Source organism: Cloeon dipterum, chromosome 4 (genome assembly GCF_949628265.1).
Source record: "Cloeon dipterum chromosome 4, ieCloDipt1.1, whole genome shotgun sequence".
Classification (NCBI taxonomy): Eukaryota; Metazoa; Arthropoda; class Insecta; order Ephemeroptera; family Baetidae; genus Cloeon; species Cloeon dipterum.
The window spans coordinates 16,937,897-16,955,292 of record NC_088789.1 but is presented as its reverse complement, the minus strand read 5'-3'; the positions used below and the strand labels follow the sequence as shown (position 1 = coordinate 16,955,292).

Here is a 17,396-nt window from a genome sequence, read left to right as displayed (position 1 = left end):
AACATCTAATCATAATGTTTTTAATTTTTTGTTTGATGTAGATACACCGAGTGTCTAAATATCATGGTGTGTATATTTAATTTGCTATTTACACGAGCACTATTTACACCATAGCCCTGTGCGGCGTGCGCACACCATTATAATGACGTCATGAAGGTGTCGTTAGGCTTAAGTATGGCGGCATGTTTGTTATGGATCTGATACTGTCATTTAATTTGTGTTATGGGTTTACCTCTTTAGCTTATTAGTATCATTCCATCGAGCAACTGCCGATGGGCAATGAAGACTCAAACTTTCTAAAAACATATCAAGAATTGCTGGAAAATGTGGCACGAAGCAAGAAAGCAGGAGAAGAAAATCCGCGGCATGATAGTCGACTACAAAAAGAGGGCGGAACGTCGACGAGAATTTTATGAAAAGACGGTAACAATTATTGTGCAATTTTGCTCCATGTTCTTTGAAACCACAAATACTTATGGCATGTTTAAATGATAATCAATACATACATACTTATATTTCAGAAAGCGGACCCAACGCAATTTTTGCAACTTCACGGCCGTAAATGCCGCATTTATATCGACCCGGCAATTGCTCAAGCTGCTGACAGTAAAGTTAGCATGTAAGTTGAGCTTATTTTGCTTTATATTGAAAAATTACAGTTTCTTCCGGGTTATGAACACGTCTCGCCAGTTCTTATGAGAATATTATATAAAAGTAAAGGTGACGAAAACTAAGTCGCGGCGAAAAGTGTAATTTTTTCCATAGCATTAGAAAGTTAGATTTATGATTAAGCAAAAAGCAAACACGCCTTACAATTTTTACACATATTTTCTAGGATGCCATGGCTAGGCCAAGCTGACAATCTTATTGATCGTTTTGACGTGAGGGCCCATTTGGACCATATTCCTGAAGTTCCTGCCAGTGTGGAAACAAAGCTGTCCAAAGAGGAAAATTTAGAGGAACGTCAGGCTAACTACGAGAGATACAGGATACTTGTTCAAAACGAGTTTTTAGGAAGTGAGTCTTGCCCGATTGACAAAATGTCTCGATGTAGAACTGATTTTTTTCCTTCCAGATCTGGAAGAAAAGTTCTTGCATCAGATCCATATTGAGGAGCAGTTTGGATCAATTGGCGCTAATAATGCTAAATCTAAAGAAGAGGAGAAAAAGAAATTAGCAGAGAAAAAAGCAGCCATTGGCTACGTGTATGAAGATTCCACGCCCCAAGTTGCAAGCAGACAATCGTTTGCTAGCAATGAAGAATCTGAAGATGACGATGACAATGAAGACATCGATTTTGGTACAGCTCAAACAGCTTAACAGCAACAGATGTAATAATACTAGCTATAACTTGTAGATTTGAATGTGGATATCAACCAGCTTGGTCCAACCCAAGCGAATGAAATGAACAAATTTGCTCACAAATTTGGCCTCGTGGGAAATGACTTTTATAGTATGCTTACTAAAGATGTTGAAGAACAGGAAGCTCTAAGAGCAGCACGAGAACAAGAAGAGGAAAAAGCTCTTTATTCAGTGGGAATCTAACTTATTAAGAGGAGTGCAATTTTAACTTCATTGAATTTTTAGGGAAGGAAGTCTCGCCGAGAGAGGCGTGCTTTTCGTGAAAAACGCTTGTTGGGCCGGAAAATAAGCCCACCTAGGTAAAGCACATCTCCCTGTCATTGCTCTCACGTGCTGATTTTAAATCATTTCAGCTACGCTGCAAAAGAAAGTCCAAGCAACAATAGACAATCAACCTCCAAATCACGATCCCGTTCACATTCGCCAGTGAATTCTGGCCAGATCACTTACATCACGAGCTTTGGGGGTGATGAATCTGACAATGAACCTCAGGCTGCAGTCCAAGGACCCTCGCTGCCGCTCTCTTTGTCTAGTAAATCACCAACAAAGAACAAAAGTTCTAAGCAGTCGAGCCGGTCCGTAGTCAAAAAGTTCTTTTTCTCCATAAAAGGGCTTCTTTAAATGACAATGACGGGACTAACTCGTCGAAAATGGTATTTCCAGACCGGCAACAAGTCCTAAACGAAATTTTCGGTCAAGTAGAAGGAGCTCATCATCTAGCTCCAGATCGAGAGAACGGAAATCCAGCAGGAGCAGAGGCCGCCGCAGATCAAGCAGCTCGAGGTCGAGAAGGCGGCACAAAAGCAACTCACCCAGGTAAAAGATTTTACTAAGATTTGAATAAAATTATCAGGAAACTAACCCTTTTACCTCTTAGGATTGACATTTTAGTTATTTGCAAAGATAATATATAGTGGTGGATATTTATCAGTTCCACAATTTTAGAGACTTTTTGGAGATTTTTTATACTATGACCTGATATTTAAAAATTCATTTTTTGCTCTATTTTGCTGAAATTGGCCCGTAAACTTTGTTCAGTGCGACAAATTGATTGGTGGGTGAATTTTGACGTCCCAAAATAAACTTTCCATAACAATTTGTACTAAGCTTTGTAATGATCAAATAACTCCTAGTGTCAAAAACTAAACATTCTGAAAGCTGATAATTATTAATGTTCTTTATGCAGAAAAAAATTTCTTGCTTCATCATTGATATCTGAAAAAAAAATTGTAAATACGAAATTAGGCAAATCAGTTTTTTTAAATGACGATGAACTCAGAAATTAAAAACAAACAGTGTGGACTGGAATTGGATCCACTAAAACTATTCGAGATTAGTTAAAACCAATCTGGAATGAAATAGGATGAAGAAGTCGTGCTTTTCATTTTCTTCCTGAAGAAAGCCATAAATGCCATCCAGTCTTCATTGAGATTGTTACAAAGAGTGAAAAACTGCGTATGATGTTTTTACAATTTTTCCATCCTTAGGAGAAGCTTTTAAGAAATCTGTTTTGAAGAGTTAATTTAAATCATGGTTTTTAGCCGGAGGAGGAGAAGCAGTTCCAGTTCATCTTCCTCTTCGCGCTCCAGAAAAAGAAGTAGCAGCCACTCAAGCAGCAGCAGCAGCAGCTTGAGGTCACGCAGGAGTCGTAGGCGAGTGTCCTCATCCTCATCGTCATCTTCTTCAGCCAAGCACCATTCCAGAAAAACGTCAAGGTCAAAGTCCAAGTCGCCAGCAATGGATGTTTCCCCCAAAAGTCTGCCTGCACCTCCGGTCAAGCGATATTACGGGAGAAAAAAAGAAGACTTGTCCTCTGATTCCAATATAGAAGTAGATTCTGACGAAGGGAATGACAAATCCAATGCTAGCTCTAGCAATAAGTATGCATGCCAATTTATTTTAAATTTACAATGGTTAATTTGTGTATTTCAGGAATGATGAAAGATCGACCTCTGGTAATTCGGGTGCTGCACGCAAAGTCAGTAAGAATAATAGAAATCATAGAATAAAGGCTAGGATTTATAAATTGCTCTTTTGCGACACAGTTTGTAAACTAAATCGTAGTGTATGCCTAGTCCCAAGAGAACAGTCTAACAATCCATCTTCATGGTTCACAAACGCGCTCTTAGTAGCTTTTTATTTGGTTTAATATTTATTTATTTTTCGGAATGAATATCTGACTATTTGCTTAATTTAGCTTGTCTTTCCAAGATTAAACACCCCATCACTACTTAGAAATAAATCCAAGTGTCTGACATCTATTTTGCCTTGTAGCAATCGTCCAGCAGTTCTCGGCAGGAGCTGCTTAAGAAGAGGATGCAAGTACTACTCAACAGGCAATGTAAAACGACGCCCAATTATTTTGAAACCAATCCACTGATGAACTTTTTGCATTCAGATCGTGCGGACAAGCGAGCCGAGAAAGAGCGACAGGAAAAGGCTGAACAAGAGCGAGTGGATAGAGAGGAGGAGCTCAGAGAAATGTCCATAAAACTACGACGACGGATGCTGTAAGGAATAGATGATATCTTAAAATTTCTTCTCTAAATATGGTTGTTCTTCAGGGAAAGAGAGCGGCTGATGCATCAAGACTCTGACGAAGACAACTTCAGTCTGTCTGGTTCAATTTCTCTGTCTCCAAACTCTGCGATTCATCAGGCCGGAGGGCGGGGGAGGAGCAAGAGCAACTCCCCCAAGGGCAGGAGGTCACCAAAAAGGAGAGAGCGCTCTCCTGCCAGACGCCGCAGGACTTCATCGCCCAGTCCAAGACGCAGCAGAAGGCGGTCTCGTAGCCGGTCCAGGTCGAGATCCAGAAGAGACAGGTAAAATTCTGTTTCCAAAATCTTAACTGCTTTTCATACATTTATTTATTTTTGCAGCCGAGGCAGGTATGACAGAGGGGGTAGATCATATCGTAGAAACCGAAGTCGCAGCAGGAGTAGAAGCCCTTATCATAGACACAGATAAATATTTTTTTCTTTAGTTTTGGTATTTCTTTAAGGGATGGTTCAATGACTTGTTATTTTTTTCATTCCTGTGTACATCCACAGAACATCAACATTGTATGTTCCTACTGCATGGGGTGTTCACAACATGAGTTTCCATGCATATAATTTTGGTTACGTTAATTTTTTGTGTTCATGAAGGTTTGACTGTATCATATTAAGGTTAATGCCGTCTCATCTAAAATGTAAAAAGTCTAGAGAACACACACGCAAGCAATTTTATGAAATTTAAACTGTCGAAGTCTTTCAAGCTCTGGTTATTTACTATGTCAGACAGCTAGCAAAATTCTAAGAGGAAAAATGCCTCTCGTTCTCGACAGTTTTAATTTCATAAACGAATACATTTTAGTTATGTTCTTAGTTAAATAAAATATTTTGAACGACGTTCTGACAATTTGATCTAATCAAATAAAACCCATACTCTGTATAACCGTTTTGTAGATAAATAAAATAAAGGGAACTCTTATAGGAAAACACCTAGTTATGATAATTTCGAAAATACCCCTTTTGAGATTGAGTACATACGCCAAAATGTTAATTTCAGTAATTTCGCTAAATGAGTTTTGAAAATTAGATTTGCCGAAGCGGAGCCAGTTGATTTGCGCTCAGTTAAGACCTAAAAATAGAAAGCAGACAAAAATATCCCCTAACGCTATTTTCCTCCCATAAAGAACCCTAAATGCCTCTATATAGTTCTAGTAAATCGCTTTTGCCATTCTGCTACCAATGAGCGGTAAACCCATTGTTTGGTCTCTACTTGCAGCCAAAGAGTTTGTCCATCCATTAATAATTTCATAAACACAATAAAAGTTAATATTTAACCGTTTAAATTGCAATTATAAAATCGTTAAGTGGGAGAGGCGCCACTTGCTGGTTATCGCACCTTTTCAGAGGCTTTAAGGGACAAATTTCTGGCGTTTCAATCGAATGAATGTATACATTCAGCAAAATGCTATACAAGTAGAAATGATTTGTCCTGAACGTGCGATTTTGATTACAGTTTAATTAAACAATTTTATAACACTTTCTTCAACTAACAATAAAACCAACCGCACAGCACACGCAGAGATCTCTTCCGTGTCCTTTTTGGTTGGCCATGCATTGTCAAATATCTGAGAAGCTCAAGATTATCCAAGAAAATATATCAGCCCGGTCGGCACAAGTAGTCCTTTTTTACGGGTAAAGGGCAAAGATAAATCGACTCTTGTGATCCTTTTCGAAGGAGGGCGTAGTAGAGGAAGGACTAAAGGAAAAAAGAGGATTTCGAATGGGGAAATTTATTGTTGTGCAGACCAGTAGTTCAATCAAGCAACCCTAGCGGTAGCTCTTTATCCTAGCATCGTCTCTCTTTATTCAGCTCCTTCCTTTATGGCCGAGCGTGGTATATGTGTCTGGGGAAATTGGGATCAATGGCTGCTCCTCCTTATTTTCAATTGCGGACGTATTACATAATTATGAGGCCGTGTTGCAAACAACACTCGTTCTCGTCGGTTGGGGCGGAAAAATTGACCCTGTTAGATTGAGGATTATGACTTTGAAATTGAGAGCTGAAGGGGCATCAGTGGCATCACGTATTCCACCTGCTGGCATTTAGAAATGTTGTGCTAATACCAGTAGTTGAGGGGGAGAATAATACCCTCAGACCAGAATGCTGCGATAGGTTTTGCATAATCATCCAAATCTCCAAATGCGAAACTAAGACCCTCGCAACACAATTAAGATTTTTAGACAGCATAATATACATACATTTATCGAACTCTAAATGTTATTCACAAACTCAAATAATATAAGGCTGTTATAAATATTTAGACGATCGATTAGTTTTTTCGGTTTTTTCTCAGCTTGAAATCGTCTAAAAGCGATTATAATTGATTAAAGAACGTGTCCAATTTATACAGTTTAGCATGGAACCTGTCTTCAAACAATCGAATGTTTAGGAAGTTCGACGAGTGAAGAACGCGCGCACAAACCGTTTCTTAAACTTACTAGCAAGGTAGCAAGACGTCTGGAAGTTTTCAGCATACAGAGAGAGGGAAGTCAGTCACACCACAAATATCAGTCTAAATAGCAGAACTAGAAATTTCATCGTATTTATGCTGATATTCTTTTTATTGCGGTGGTAGAAAAAGACGAATTGGAGATGGTGACAATCACACTTGAAACCCATAGGCTATAGAGAAGGTCAAGACGAGTTAGAAACGGTGCTCAGTAATTGTAATTCTGATTGCTCAAACCCAATTTTTGGCGAAGAAAAAATGTTGGCAATAATTGAAAATCTAAATTTTGGTAATATTGCCCAGGCCTAATCATTGTGCTTGATTAGTCGGTCCATTAAAACATAATTATCTTACTAAGCTTTCAATAATTTTTATTATAATTTAAACGAATCCCAATCATTGTATTAACTATTTCTATACGTCTGTTAACGCACAGACTCTAAAAAAGCGCAAGGAATAGTGTTTCCATAAATATTAATTTCTTCACTATGACGCTCATTTTACAAAAAAGTTGCTCCAAAAACAGCCTAAAAGTAGTCGAATATTTTAAATATGAAATAACAACCCTAGATTGATTAATCTCGTATATTAATTAATTAATCGTTTATTCCTCTACCAATATCATCTTACTATACAAAAAGAGTGAAAATAAGGCAAATGCACAAAGTGATCAAGTCACTACTGAAACGTCTATGTCTATTCAATAAAAACAATCGAGTTACGTGATCCGAATCTTTAGTAAACAATTGTAACGAATGATTTAGAATGCTCTATACTGTAGAGGTCTCAGCCTCAGCCAGCCGCGCTGCGCCGCGCGAGTCGGTAAATTTTGGGTCTCGTGGGCAGCCGCCAGTTGCCGTGAATCTGGCAAAATGTAAGCTGCGCCAGCCGCTGGTGAAAATGGCCAGCCACCGCCGGTCCCGCCAGCCGCCGCCTTACATCTCGCGGCTGAGACCTCTTTCTTAACAGTTGACTGCGCTTCTCATGACCGAACGCCTGCTGAAAGATAACTTTATGCAACCTGCTCGTCTCCTTTATGCAGCGCTCTGCATAAGCAACGCGAACGAGTCGCTCTCGTTCGGACTGCGGTAAGCTGGCAGAGGATATCTGGCGCAGAATCTATTTTGTTGTTTCGTTCATGGGACTAGCAATAAGAGTGGTGCGAGTACACCTGCACGTGGGTCTTTTCTTTTTGATGCTGCAGGACGAGCGGTAATTGGATCTCGGGAGACTTGTTATCCGCCCAGAGAGTGAATATATGGAGCGGAGAGAGAAAAACAATAGGAATTCAGCGAGAGGAGAGAAAGAGCGCGGCGGCGGCAGCACACTGAGCAATATCATAACCTATACACAGTTATAATAATAACAACGGATGGAAAAACAGCAGCAGCCATGGCCCTCGGCCATCATCCGCCCGCCCGCCCGTTTTTTCTACCTTTTCCTTTTTCTCGGAGAATATTATGTGCACGTCTGTCCGCTTTTTCCACCACTCTGTTATTGTTGTGATAAATGTGCGCGCAGCAGCCCATTAGTTTGCCTTTTGTGAATAAACATCCTGCTACGCTCCGAGAGCTGGAAGAGAGAGAGAGAGAGAGAGAGAGAGAGCCGGCGACTCGCCGTTTCGAGCGACAGGAAAATTTTTGCAACACACTGCCACATGGGTTGCGAAACTGAGAGGGGAAGAATTATCATTTGATTTTTATTTCTTTGTGTATTATTACCGGTTCAAAACGACTTAAAGAGGATCATTGATACCGCAAAATCCTGGAATATCCTTGTTGCCATTGCATGAACTCATCCCTTTAAGGATTGAGTTGAAGCCAAAATTGACATAAGTATATAGCACTGTAAATATTTTGGAAAAAATCTGCAAAGTTTCCATGATTTTCAAATGGTGAGAGAGGGACTGTCTCATAATTTGAAATCCTATTTTATTTCACAGCAAAGAGTTTTCCTAAAAGGTTTCATGACCTGTTGGACAGATGTCGAGGAGAGGAATCGAAATCTGCCATGAAAATGTGGTCAAATGCTGTACATTTTGGAGAAAATTGTAAAAATTGTAATTTTTACTTGTAGCAAGGTTCCTTTTTTATTATTGCAAATTGTAGAACAAATTGTTTATCGATCAACTGCTTATTGCATCCAACAATTCAAAGTATGTCTTGTTGCCCTGTATCGATCCACTTGAAGGATGGAAAAACATCTTTAAAATGATACATATATTTTCGTTCCTTATGTGTAAAAAATTGTTAATATTCAACAATGACAACAAATGGTATGTATTGATATTAAATTGGTCATTCTTCAATAACTGACTTTTAAAAATGGAAAGAGTCAAAACATAGGTATTTCCAAGCATAATAAATCTCGCTTTGTGTAGCGAGAAGAACTAGAGAGGTCAAAGACTCAAATTTAACCTTTTTGTTGAACACTTTTTTATCTATGGTATGTTTTCAGGGTGCTAAAGAGACAAGCTGTTTTTTTTTTCGAGAGATTTCCAGATTATGTTACAATTTGACCCTTTGGAAGCCTCCAGCGGGCTCAGGATACTCCCTGATGTCGTCATACTGTGTTAAACTTGATATTATATTGATTATTTTTAGTGTTGTTCGCCTTACTGTTAGTGTCTTTCCTAAATTGTTTACTCCTGAAAAGATCCAAGTTTGTTAATGACTAACGCACGCACCGGAGTTTTCCAAATCGACGGGAAATATGCATCGATAACTTAACTCGCCAGAGCTGCTTTGCTTCTTGTTCAAAACTTGTAGTCTTGATGGTTTGCAGTAAACAGAGCATAACACAGCACTTTAATTAATTTAAAACTAAAATAGTGCTGCAACGAAGTGATTTTCTCTTGAGCTAGCAAGTGAGCGAGGCTCGCTTCTGGGCAGAGACGAAAATAGTGCTCATCGCCACTTACCGGTTGATTCAATCAAGCGGCAATTCGTACTGATGAGGCTTTCAACAAGAACATGCAGCGACTGGCTGTAGTGAAATGTGATTAGGGCAACAATTTGAATGCGGCCGCAATAAAGTGAGTGAGCTGGTGTTAGCCAGTCGGCGGCACTTGGCATGCAGCCCCCGTGCCGGCGGTGCACGCAGAGCGCGGTGGAGAGATATAGAAAAGCAAGCGCAACATCACGGCTCATCAGTATGGAGGCCGACGCACCGGCCAAATGTCCGGCCGGCACTGCGGGCGGAGCTGCCATGCAGCGGCTGAGCGCGGGTAGTTCCCTATCTTTTTTCTCGCCAAAGAAGAATGCCCCATTGGTATTCCACACGCCAGCTTTCCAATTTTGTCCTTTTTCTGCTGAGCACGCGCTGCTTTTCTTCACAGCGACCCCTCGCGCTTTGTTGCAGCCTGAATTTCTCAGCTCACTCACCCAGCAAATCTGCAGATAATTTTTATCCGAGTTTTGTTTAGAGTTTCCACAATCACGCCAAAAAACGTTGGAAAAAGTGCGTAATCAAATACTCCAGCGCTAAGGGATGTGAAACACCGATCATTTATTATTTTTTGTGAGAATTACGTTTCTCGTCTGTCATATGAGTGCAAATAATTACTTTTCAAGTCACTGGATTAGTCACACATAAAATTCTTTGCAATAATTTTACGCAAAACCAATTAATTGTTTATTTTGTTTTGGTTTCACAAAAATATTCAAATTTCTTTGGGTTTTCGCTCCTGCCACACGCCCTCTTCAAGATATTTGGGAACCATAATATACCCATTTAAAATTCGCACATTTAAAGTTACGCCCCCTCCAAAGGTCACTTTTAAGAGCCAATGTATGGTGCGTTCGTGAGAAAATTTCAAAACGTGCACAGATTTTTGACAAATTACTTTATTTAGAAAGTAAAACGACCTCATGTTATTAATAGCCAGAGTAAAACCACCAAAAATTAAACGAATGGAAGAACGTTAATTTTCATGCAAAAAAAAACAATTTTCAAAGATATAGGAAACTAATTATTTGCTTTTAAATTGATTGTAAAAAAAGAATGTTTTCCTGTGTTGAGGAACAAAATATAATAATCGATTATTTAAAGTTAAATTCTAAATATTTTTGCAAATCCCTAACGATTGCGTACAGCGAGCGTTTTATATAAAAAGAATGGCGAACGACTAAATCCGCCGACGACCCCGGCAGCATGAGAAAATCCTTCTTACGGCAAATTGAAGTCCGTATAGCAGTCGGGAGAGATCTTTAAGAGCCATCACATGACGTTTCTCGTTGATACAGAGAGAGAGAGAGAGAGAGAGAGAGAGAGAGAGAGAGAGAGAGGCCGTGAGCGGCTCAGGATGTCATTTTCTTATTTCCCCTGCATAAAATAAGCCTCCGTTCGCCCATCATATTATGACCGACCATTCTTTGTAGCCAGGGCTCTCCCTCATTTTTTATACAACACTGCATGAAGAAGCAAAAACCCTCCAGGGAATCAGCTTGAAAAAGTTCGGAACGATTATTCATGTCACCTTTGCTGCCTGACCATCTTATCTGTATGAGGCTAGTTGCAAAAAAATACAAGGAATTTTTGTTTGGTTTCTTTTATTATTTTGAGACTATAGAAACAAATTTGACTTATCTGCTGTCACAAAATTGGCCAAAATTACAGCAGTTATCACTCATGCAAGAGGATTTTAATTGTCTTTCTACTTCCAAATTAAAATAATAGGCGTCAGGAATTTAAGACATTATTTTACGAAAAAGATAGGCACATGGGTTAAATAAAATAGGAGAAAATATGATAGCCGACCACTCCGTTCAAAAGCCTTTTTAGAAGTCGATGGTGGACGAAGGGCACAAATCTAGTTGATAAAAAATGAAAATATATGTGTATAAAATGAAGGGATGACCAGGAAAATATTTTGTTTATGAAAATCGAACAAAAATTTTCCATTTTCTCAAGGACTCCGCAAGTTTTGCCTTGAAGCTCAAAACCTTTGGGCCGAAGACCGTAAAAAATCATTGTAAAAATTTGCAAGACTTTTCCTAGCATGTCAAATTCTTTTATTTTTGAAATGACCAAAGTAGATTTGAAAAAGTCGCCTGTAAAAAATCAACGTATTTGCACAAGCCAATAACCATTCCAAGCGTAACTAAAATATTTTTATTCACTACATATGCAAAGAAAAGGATGTCTGGAGTTGAAATCTACAATGGATAATTATTTGACGATTACATTTTCTGTTCCGTATGACCCCCTTTTTGTAATTACTATTACACGCATGAAATGAGTGTAAAGAACATTGAGAAAAACCGGAATGCACTAAAGGGGTCGCCGCCTTGCGTTGCGCGCGTGTAACGTGTGTTCTTGGCTCGCTGAGCCAGCACGTGTCCCGTGTTTTACAGGTTTCTTCACAAGGTAATATTTTCCTATAGCCAACAGTAATATATGTGATGCGGCAGTAAAGAAAGAAAGGGAGTCACCCCGGGCTGCCGTGGCGTCGTTGCGCCGAGGTGAGCGCACGGGATGGGCAACACAGAAACACCGGCGCTAGCTTTCTTGATTATCCTTTTATGTATCAAGATGGAAACACATTGTAAACATGTTGGACACTGGGTGTTGCGGCGGTGCGACCCCCGGAGAACTCCTTGGGCGGCTGTTCGTCGAGCAGGAGGATCGGCGTGGCTGGCGCCGCAGAGTGCTCCGGCGTCTCGCCTCAAACTTTATAGAACCTAATGTGGAAAGATGCTCACGCGCGCACTGCATTGATGTTGTTCGGGGACTTGCGTCTTTTGGGATCTTTACACCTTCCAGCGGCGACGCCACACGCTGCTGCAGTCTTATAAAGTTGACAAATTTTATTGGCGAATTTTACGCCCTTCCGCTTAACGACTGCTTTTCCTTTTTACGCGCCGCCCTTTGCCGGCCGGAGAGCGCGCAAAAGGGCAAATTGTTTTACATATCTCGCCGCGCGTCTGCAGCCCGACTGTCCGCCCGCCCGCCAGCAAGAGGCAGTAAAAATGAAATTCTCTCTCTCTCTCTCTTCGCGTCTAATTTATGAAATCCATACCCGCACGTCTTGCTTTCAAAATGCCGTCATCGCATTTGAAACTCAATACTTTTATGTGTTCCACGCAAAAATCCCGGCACAAAGCGCAATCATGCCGTCAGAAGACAACAAAATTTGATCTCGCCAGCGCGTCGCGCATCCCTTTCATTATAAATATCCAATGGCAGTCTTGCGTCATGTAATCACAAATTGGAAGGCTCGCCGTCTATTTTGACATCGTGAAACGACGAGATCGGTTCGCCGTTGTTGAAAACCCCCTTCGAGATGCAATAATGGAATGAGAAAAATGAAGCCATTAAAGTAATTTGTGATTTCCTATGAGCTTCCCCCGCGCAAGCATATACGCATGTATATACCCGGTTGAAAATTCAATCGAAGTCGGTCCATTCATCTAAACAATTGAGCGCACGCCAGTTGAGAGATGCAATTTCCACAAGCTTTTATTTTGCAGAGCAGATGAGCTATTATCGATAATTTCAGAGATAGCAACAAATATGTACTGCAAGAAAGCATCAATGGTCGAATTTAATATTTTCCTGAAAGATTTTCAATATTTGCTGCTGCTGGGCTCAACGACCTTTAACAACAATTCCCTTCTTAGACCCTGATGTGCGTGGATTTTAATAATGTTGATTTTTCCTCTCTCCGAAGAGACAATAATTATCCGAGCTAATGCGCTGTCGGGAGCTGCTTTAATTGCGTTTTAGAGAGCTTAATGAATCCACGCGTGGCTGCCGAGATGCGGAGCGATAAGTCCACGGTGGATTTTTTCAAGAACTAAGTAAGCACACTTAGAGCGCGCGTCCTATACATCTCGCGGCGGCCGCATCGCTGCACGAGTGGAGAAATTTCCTTATTGCGCCGTCACTCAAGAGCTTAATTACGCAAATGGAAAATTTTCATTAAATGGCTTTTAAAATGTTAGGTGCGGCATAAATTGAAGAAGCTGATGTTTGCAGCGAGAAGCATTTTTTTCACCACCGCACCGAATATCGCTGCCGCCGTAATTCGACACTTTTATGCAATCGCGTGGCTTGCGGCCAAGAAAAGCGCGTCCCTCGCATAAATTTCCACTCAATGAGCTTCTATCTGTGTCCCCTCGTGCCTTTCGGCCGGACTCGCGCGCGGCAATTGAAAATAAGTGCGAGTCTAATTGAATGTCACTCCCTCTGGGTGTATAATGGCGAAATGATTAATGCTCCGGCCAGGATTAGGCGCGCCTCGGAATAAAGGTCCGTCATTAACAAAAGCAAGGGGTTCTCTCTTACAATTTAAGCGCTGACCCTTGAAAGCTGCTGGTCGATAGGCGTGCCGGACTTAAGCCGAGGGTGCCACCGACCAAACACACACCCCCGCACCGACCGACCGGCCTTCCGTCTTGTGTAACTTAGAGCTTTTCTCTCGGTGCACCCTTTCGCACCCGGCAGCGCCCTTGAGCAGATAGATCCACCCTCGCCCCCCTTGTGTACACTCTTGCTCTCGCTCTCCTTACTTTGCAATTCCTTATCTTAAGAGATTGTGGCGAGTTTGAGCTGCTAAACTGGCTGCTGCTGTGCTTTTCTTCATATTTCACCCGCCGCCACCCAAAGGAGCAGAATTAGCGCCGCCGATTTCAGAAGACGGGGCTACAGTGAGGAATATGAGCACCTCATATTTCATATTTTCTTTTATATTCGTATTCATATTCACAAGGAACATGTCAGATGCTAACATTTTCGTTTGGAGTGAATAATTATATTCGTGTGCACTTCTTCATCGATCTGAGCTACTAAAAGTAGAATTTCATATTTGATCTGAGCGTCGATATGGATGATCTGAGGCAGTTGAATCACTCGGTCGAAAATTTGAATTCAAGAAACTTTTTAAGTATCGAATTTAGAGGCCAGGACGGAAAAGCCGGAATGATTTTAGATTAATAAAAACATGATAAATATCATAATTTAAATCTTTTGTATCGCCTACCTACGCCTTGTAGTGGGAGGGAAGCCATGCCGCCGAACAGTCTGTCAGTGCGGGTTGCATATCTGACTTTTTTCGGGTCAGGCCAAGACTTTATCTTGTCGGACTGTGCCCTTATTGGTAATGCAGAAGGAATTAATGTTGGATATAATTAAAACCAGACTTCATCCTCGTTGTCAATAAAAGAGAATCCAACATGAAAACAACCTCGAGTGATCGCATTTTTCAAATACAGAAGGAATTAATTTCATTAAAATGTGATGTACACAATTTTTTGCTAAATAAAATTTCGTTTAATAACTGTCCTGAATATTTGCATGATATCAATTATTTGTTAAGCAGGTCGCGGGCGCATCGAATGCGCCTTCTGGCCCCCTTAGTAAGTGTAACAGTGCCTGAGCAGTGCTATCGTCTATGGAACAACTTGTCGCCGAATCTGTGCATGAACGAAAGCTCGAGTGCATGCAAACAAAAAGTTAGCCAGATATTTTTTACAGATAGACTTATTATTTTCCCTCTGTTACAAATTAAATATATGTTATTTTTGTTTTAATTGTTCTGAATGTGGGGATGTCCGGGGCATTGTTGCTCTGCTGATCCGCAGTAATATTACTTTTCAATCTAAATTGATAGGAAACCAAAATCAATTAAAATGAACACTTACTAGGATCAGAGTTTTAATATAATTAGCAATTTTGCAGAGCTGCGTACATTTTCGAACAATAACCACCGAATAGACTCAATATATTTCCCACGTCTTCACCTTTTTTCATAGGTATACAAAGAGCAATGCTAATGATGAGGGGCTAAAACAAGCTGACCAGTGTGAGATAATTTTTATATAACTCAAATTGTTCCCTTTTGCTACCCATTCAGAATGTAAGTCGCACAGTCATACTATACATTCTGATGGTTGCGAACAATCGGTGCACGCGTGAGGGATGTAAATTGACCGAGGACCTAATAGAAAATTGAGGCGGGCAGAAGTTTATCTCCCCCGGCCGTGTTTGTCCATCGGTCCAAAAAGGCACTTTATACTACTTTCCCTTTTCATCCAGGCGTATACTGCACAAGACCGGGGCTGAAAAAAGAGGCGCAAGACCGCACCACTTTGGAAGTTTGCGACAAGCAAGCCCGCCCGCATCGGCAGCGGGGCGCAGGGTGTGTGGACCTTTCTCTTCATCGCTCTTTGACAACTTGTGCGTTTGTCACAACAAAAAGGGCCGCGCCGACCAAACTAACTTCTTGCTGCAGGACAAGGGCGGATAAAGTTAAGGCCTCGCCGCAGCCGCCCGGCGAGAGGAATAAGAAAAGGCGGCTGTCAAAAATATGTTGAGCCACGCCGATGACAAATTATCGAAAGGAGAGAGGAAATCAAGTTTGACATCTGCATGCACCACTTTTCCTGCGGCGCACACAGTCCACTTTGTAGCTGGGCGACTGAGCGCATTGTCGGCTGGCTGGCGGGCGGACGGACGGACGCAGGAAAGGAGGAAAATTGATTTCGGAGACGCATGAAAGAGTGAGCGAAGAGAGGTCGACGACGGACCGCTCTTCGGTTCCGCTTGCTTGACAGAAAGGCCAGAGACGTGTTCCTCTATTATTTATTCATATTTCGCACCATTATATATCACACACACACGCCTCCTTTTGTCGTCCTTTGTGAGGCGGAAGTCGGCTCGAGTGCAAACCATGCGAACCTCAAGATGCGAAAGGATCGCAGTCATTTTGCAAAGAAACTGGGAAGTTGTCAATGTTTTTAGCTTACAAGAAGAAGAAAAGAAAAACGTTTGGAAGTTTTTAGCAACAGCTCACGAAAGTATAGCGCTGAAATGTTAAAAATTAAATTATTTGATTTTCTTAAAGTGGATCTGTATTGCAGAATCATGAAAAATCATTTTACCTATGATACTCTTATAAATTTATGCGCAATTGGGGATGAGAAAATTGGCTCTCGACAAGATAGAAATCAAGCGAAATACGTGCTGGACATACTGGTAATTGTTTCGAGAAAGAAAGCATAATGTGAAACATAATTGTCATTCGGTCAATATGGAACACTTTCTTGATTGCTTGATTTAAATTTATTTACTTGAAAGCCCCCATCTCAATTTAATATAATATGATCTAATTTTAACAGCCATCATTAAAAGGAAAAAAGATTGCAGTGATCCATTCTCATCCCCTATACAGTGTATCTTTCAGAGTTCTTCTTTCAGAAAGATTTGCTTCACGAGATTGATTCCATTTCAGCACTATGTATTTCTGCCTTACTAGAAAAAAGCGCACATATTTTAGAATTTAAGTGCGAGAGAAGCTATAGCACATCAGAGTAATTTTTCACGTTTTATGGCGCGAAACTGTCCTCTCGCAAACGAACACGGATGAAAAAGTGCAGCCCGCGTGCCCGAATAATAGCCATGAAATTGCCACTTTTAGGGTGGCGTGAACATTTCCACCAAATCCTCATCACATATGACAAAATACTCACGGATGATTACATTTTTATGGTAATGCCGCCCACGAGCGAGTGCTTCCGCATAATTCAGACGCGCGCGCCCGTCTCCACCAATCTCTCCGTGCCAACACAAAAGTTGAAAAAGCCAGAGCCGAGTCGTCGGACTTTGTGTCGCGCAACACGACTGCTCGCCGCTTTTCTAATGGCATCCTTTCTAATACGGCATGCGAGCCACGAAACGCAGAAATAGTCGCAAGGGGGAGAAATGAGAAAATAACCGCACACATGCACAGATACATTTACAATAAATAGCTCTACAGAAAAACACGCATCAACCAACACACTTGCAAAGCGGTCGTCGTGTCAAATTGGCAGATTTTTTTTCAAAATTGTTCCTAACTCAGATTAATTTGTTTTTTTGACAGTGCAAATCAATTCCTGAGGGTGGAATTAGGTCTTAATGCCAAATCATTCGGTCGAAAATTCGACACGTCGTGCCGAAAAAATGACTTTCCCTGCAAACGTTGAATTAAAACATTGATGATTACCATAAAAATGTAATCATCCGTGAGTATTTTGTCATATGTGATGAGGAT

The 17,396-nt window shown here is 40.8% G+C and overlaps 1 protein-coding gene across 2 annotated transcripts; it reads left to right on the top strand.

The window, feature by feature from the left end:
- The first annotated feature begins 162 nt into the window (after positions 1-162).
- On the top strand, positions 163-16,211 carry LOC135942775 (CLK4-associating serine/arginine rich protein-like). Of its 2 annotated transcripts, XM_065489081.1 has the most exons (15): positions 163-423; positions 522-619; positions 836-1,017; positions 1,076-1,300; positions 1,358-1,533; positions 1,588-1,661; positions 1,716-1,937; positions 2,026-2,178; positions 2,904-3,242; positions 3,295-3,340; positions 3,637-3,703; positions 3,761-3,872; positions 3,927-4,184; positions 4,242-4,356; positions 16,201-16,211. In XM_065489081.1, the coding sequence occupies exons 1-14, from the start codon at positions 325-327 to the stop codon at positions 4,327-4,329; spliced, it is 2,139 nt and encodes a 712-aa protein (XP_065345153.1). In that variant the 5' UTR covers positions 163-324; the 3' UTR covers positions 4,330-4,356; positions 16,201-16,211. The 2 variants fall into 2 exon arrangements, with proteins under 2 accessions (XP_065345153.1, XP_065345152.1); XM_065489080.1 differs by lacking the exon at positions 16,201-16,211 and having other exon boundaries at positions 4,242-4,841.
- The last annotated feature ends 1,185 nt before the right edge of the window (positions 16,212-17,396 follow it).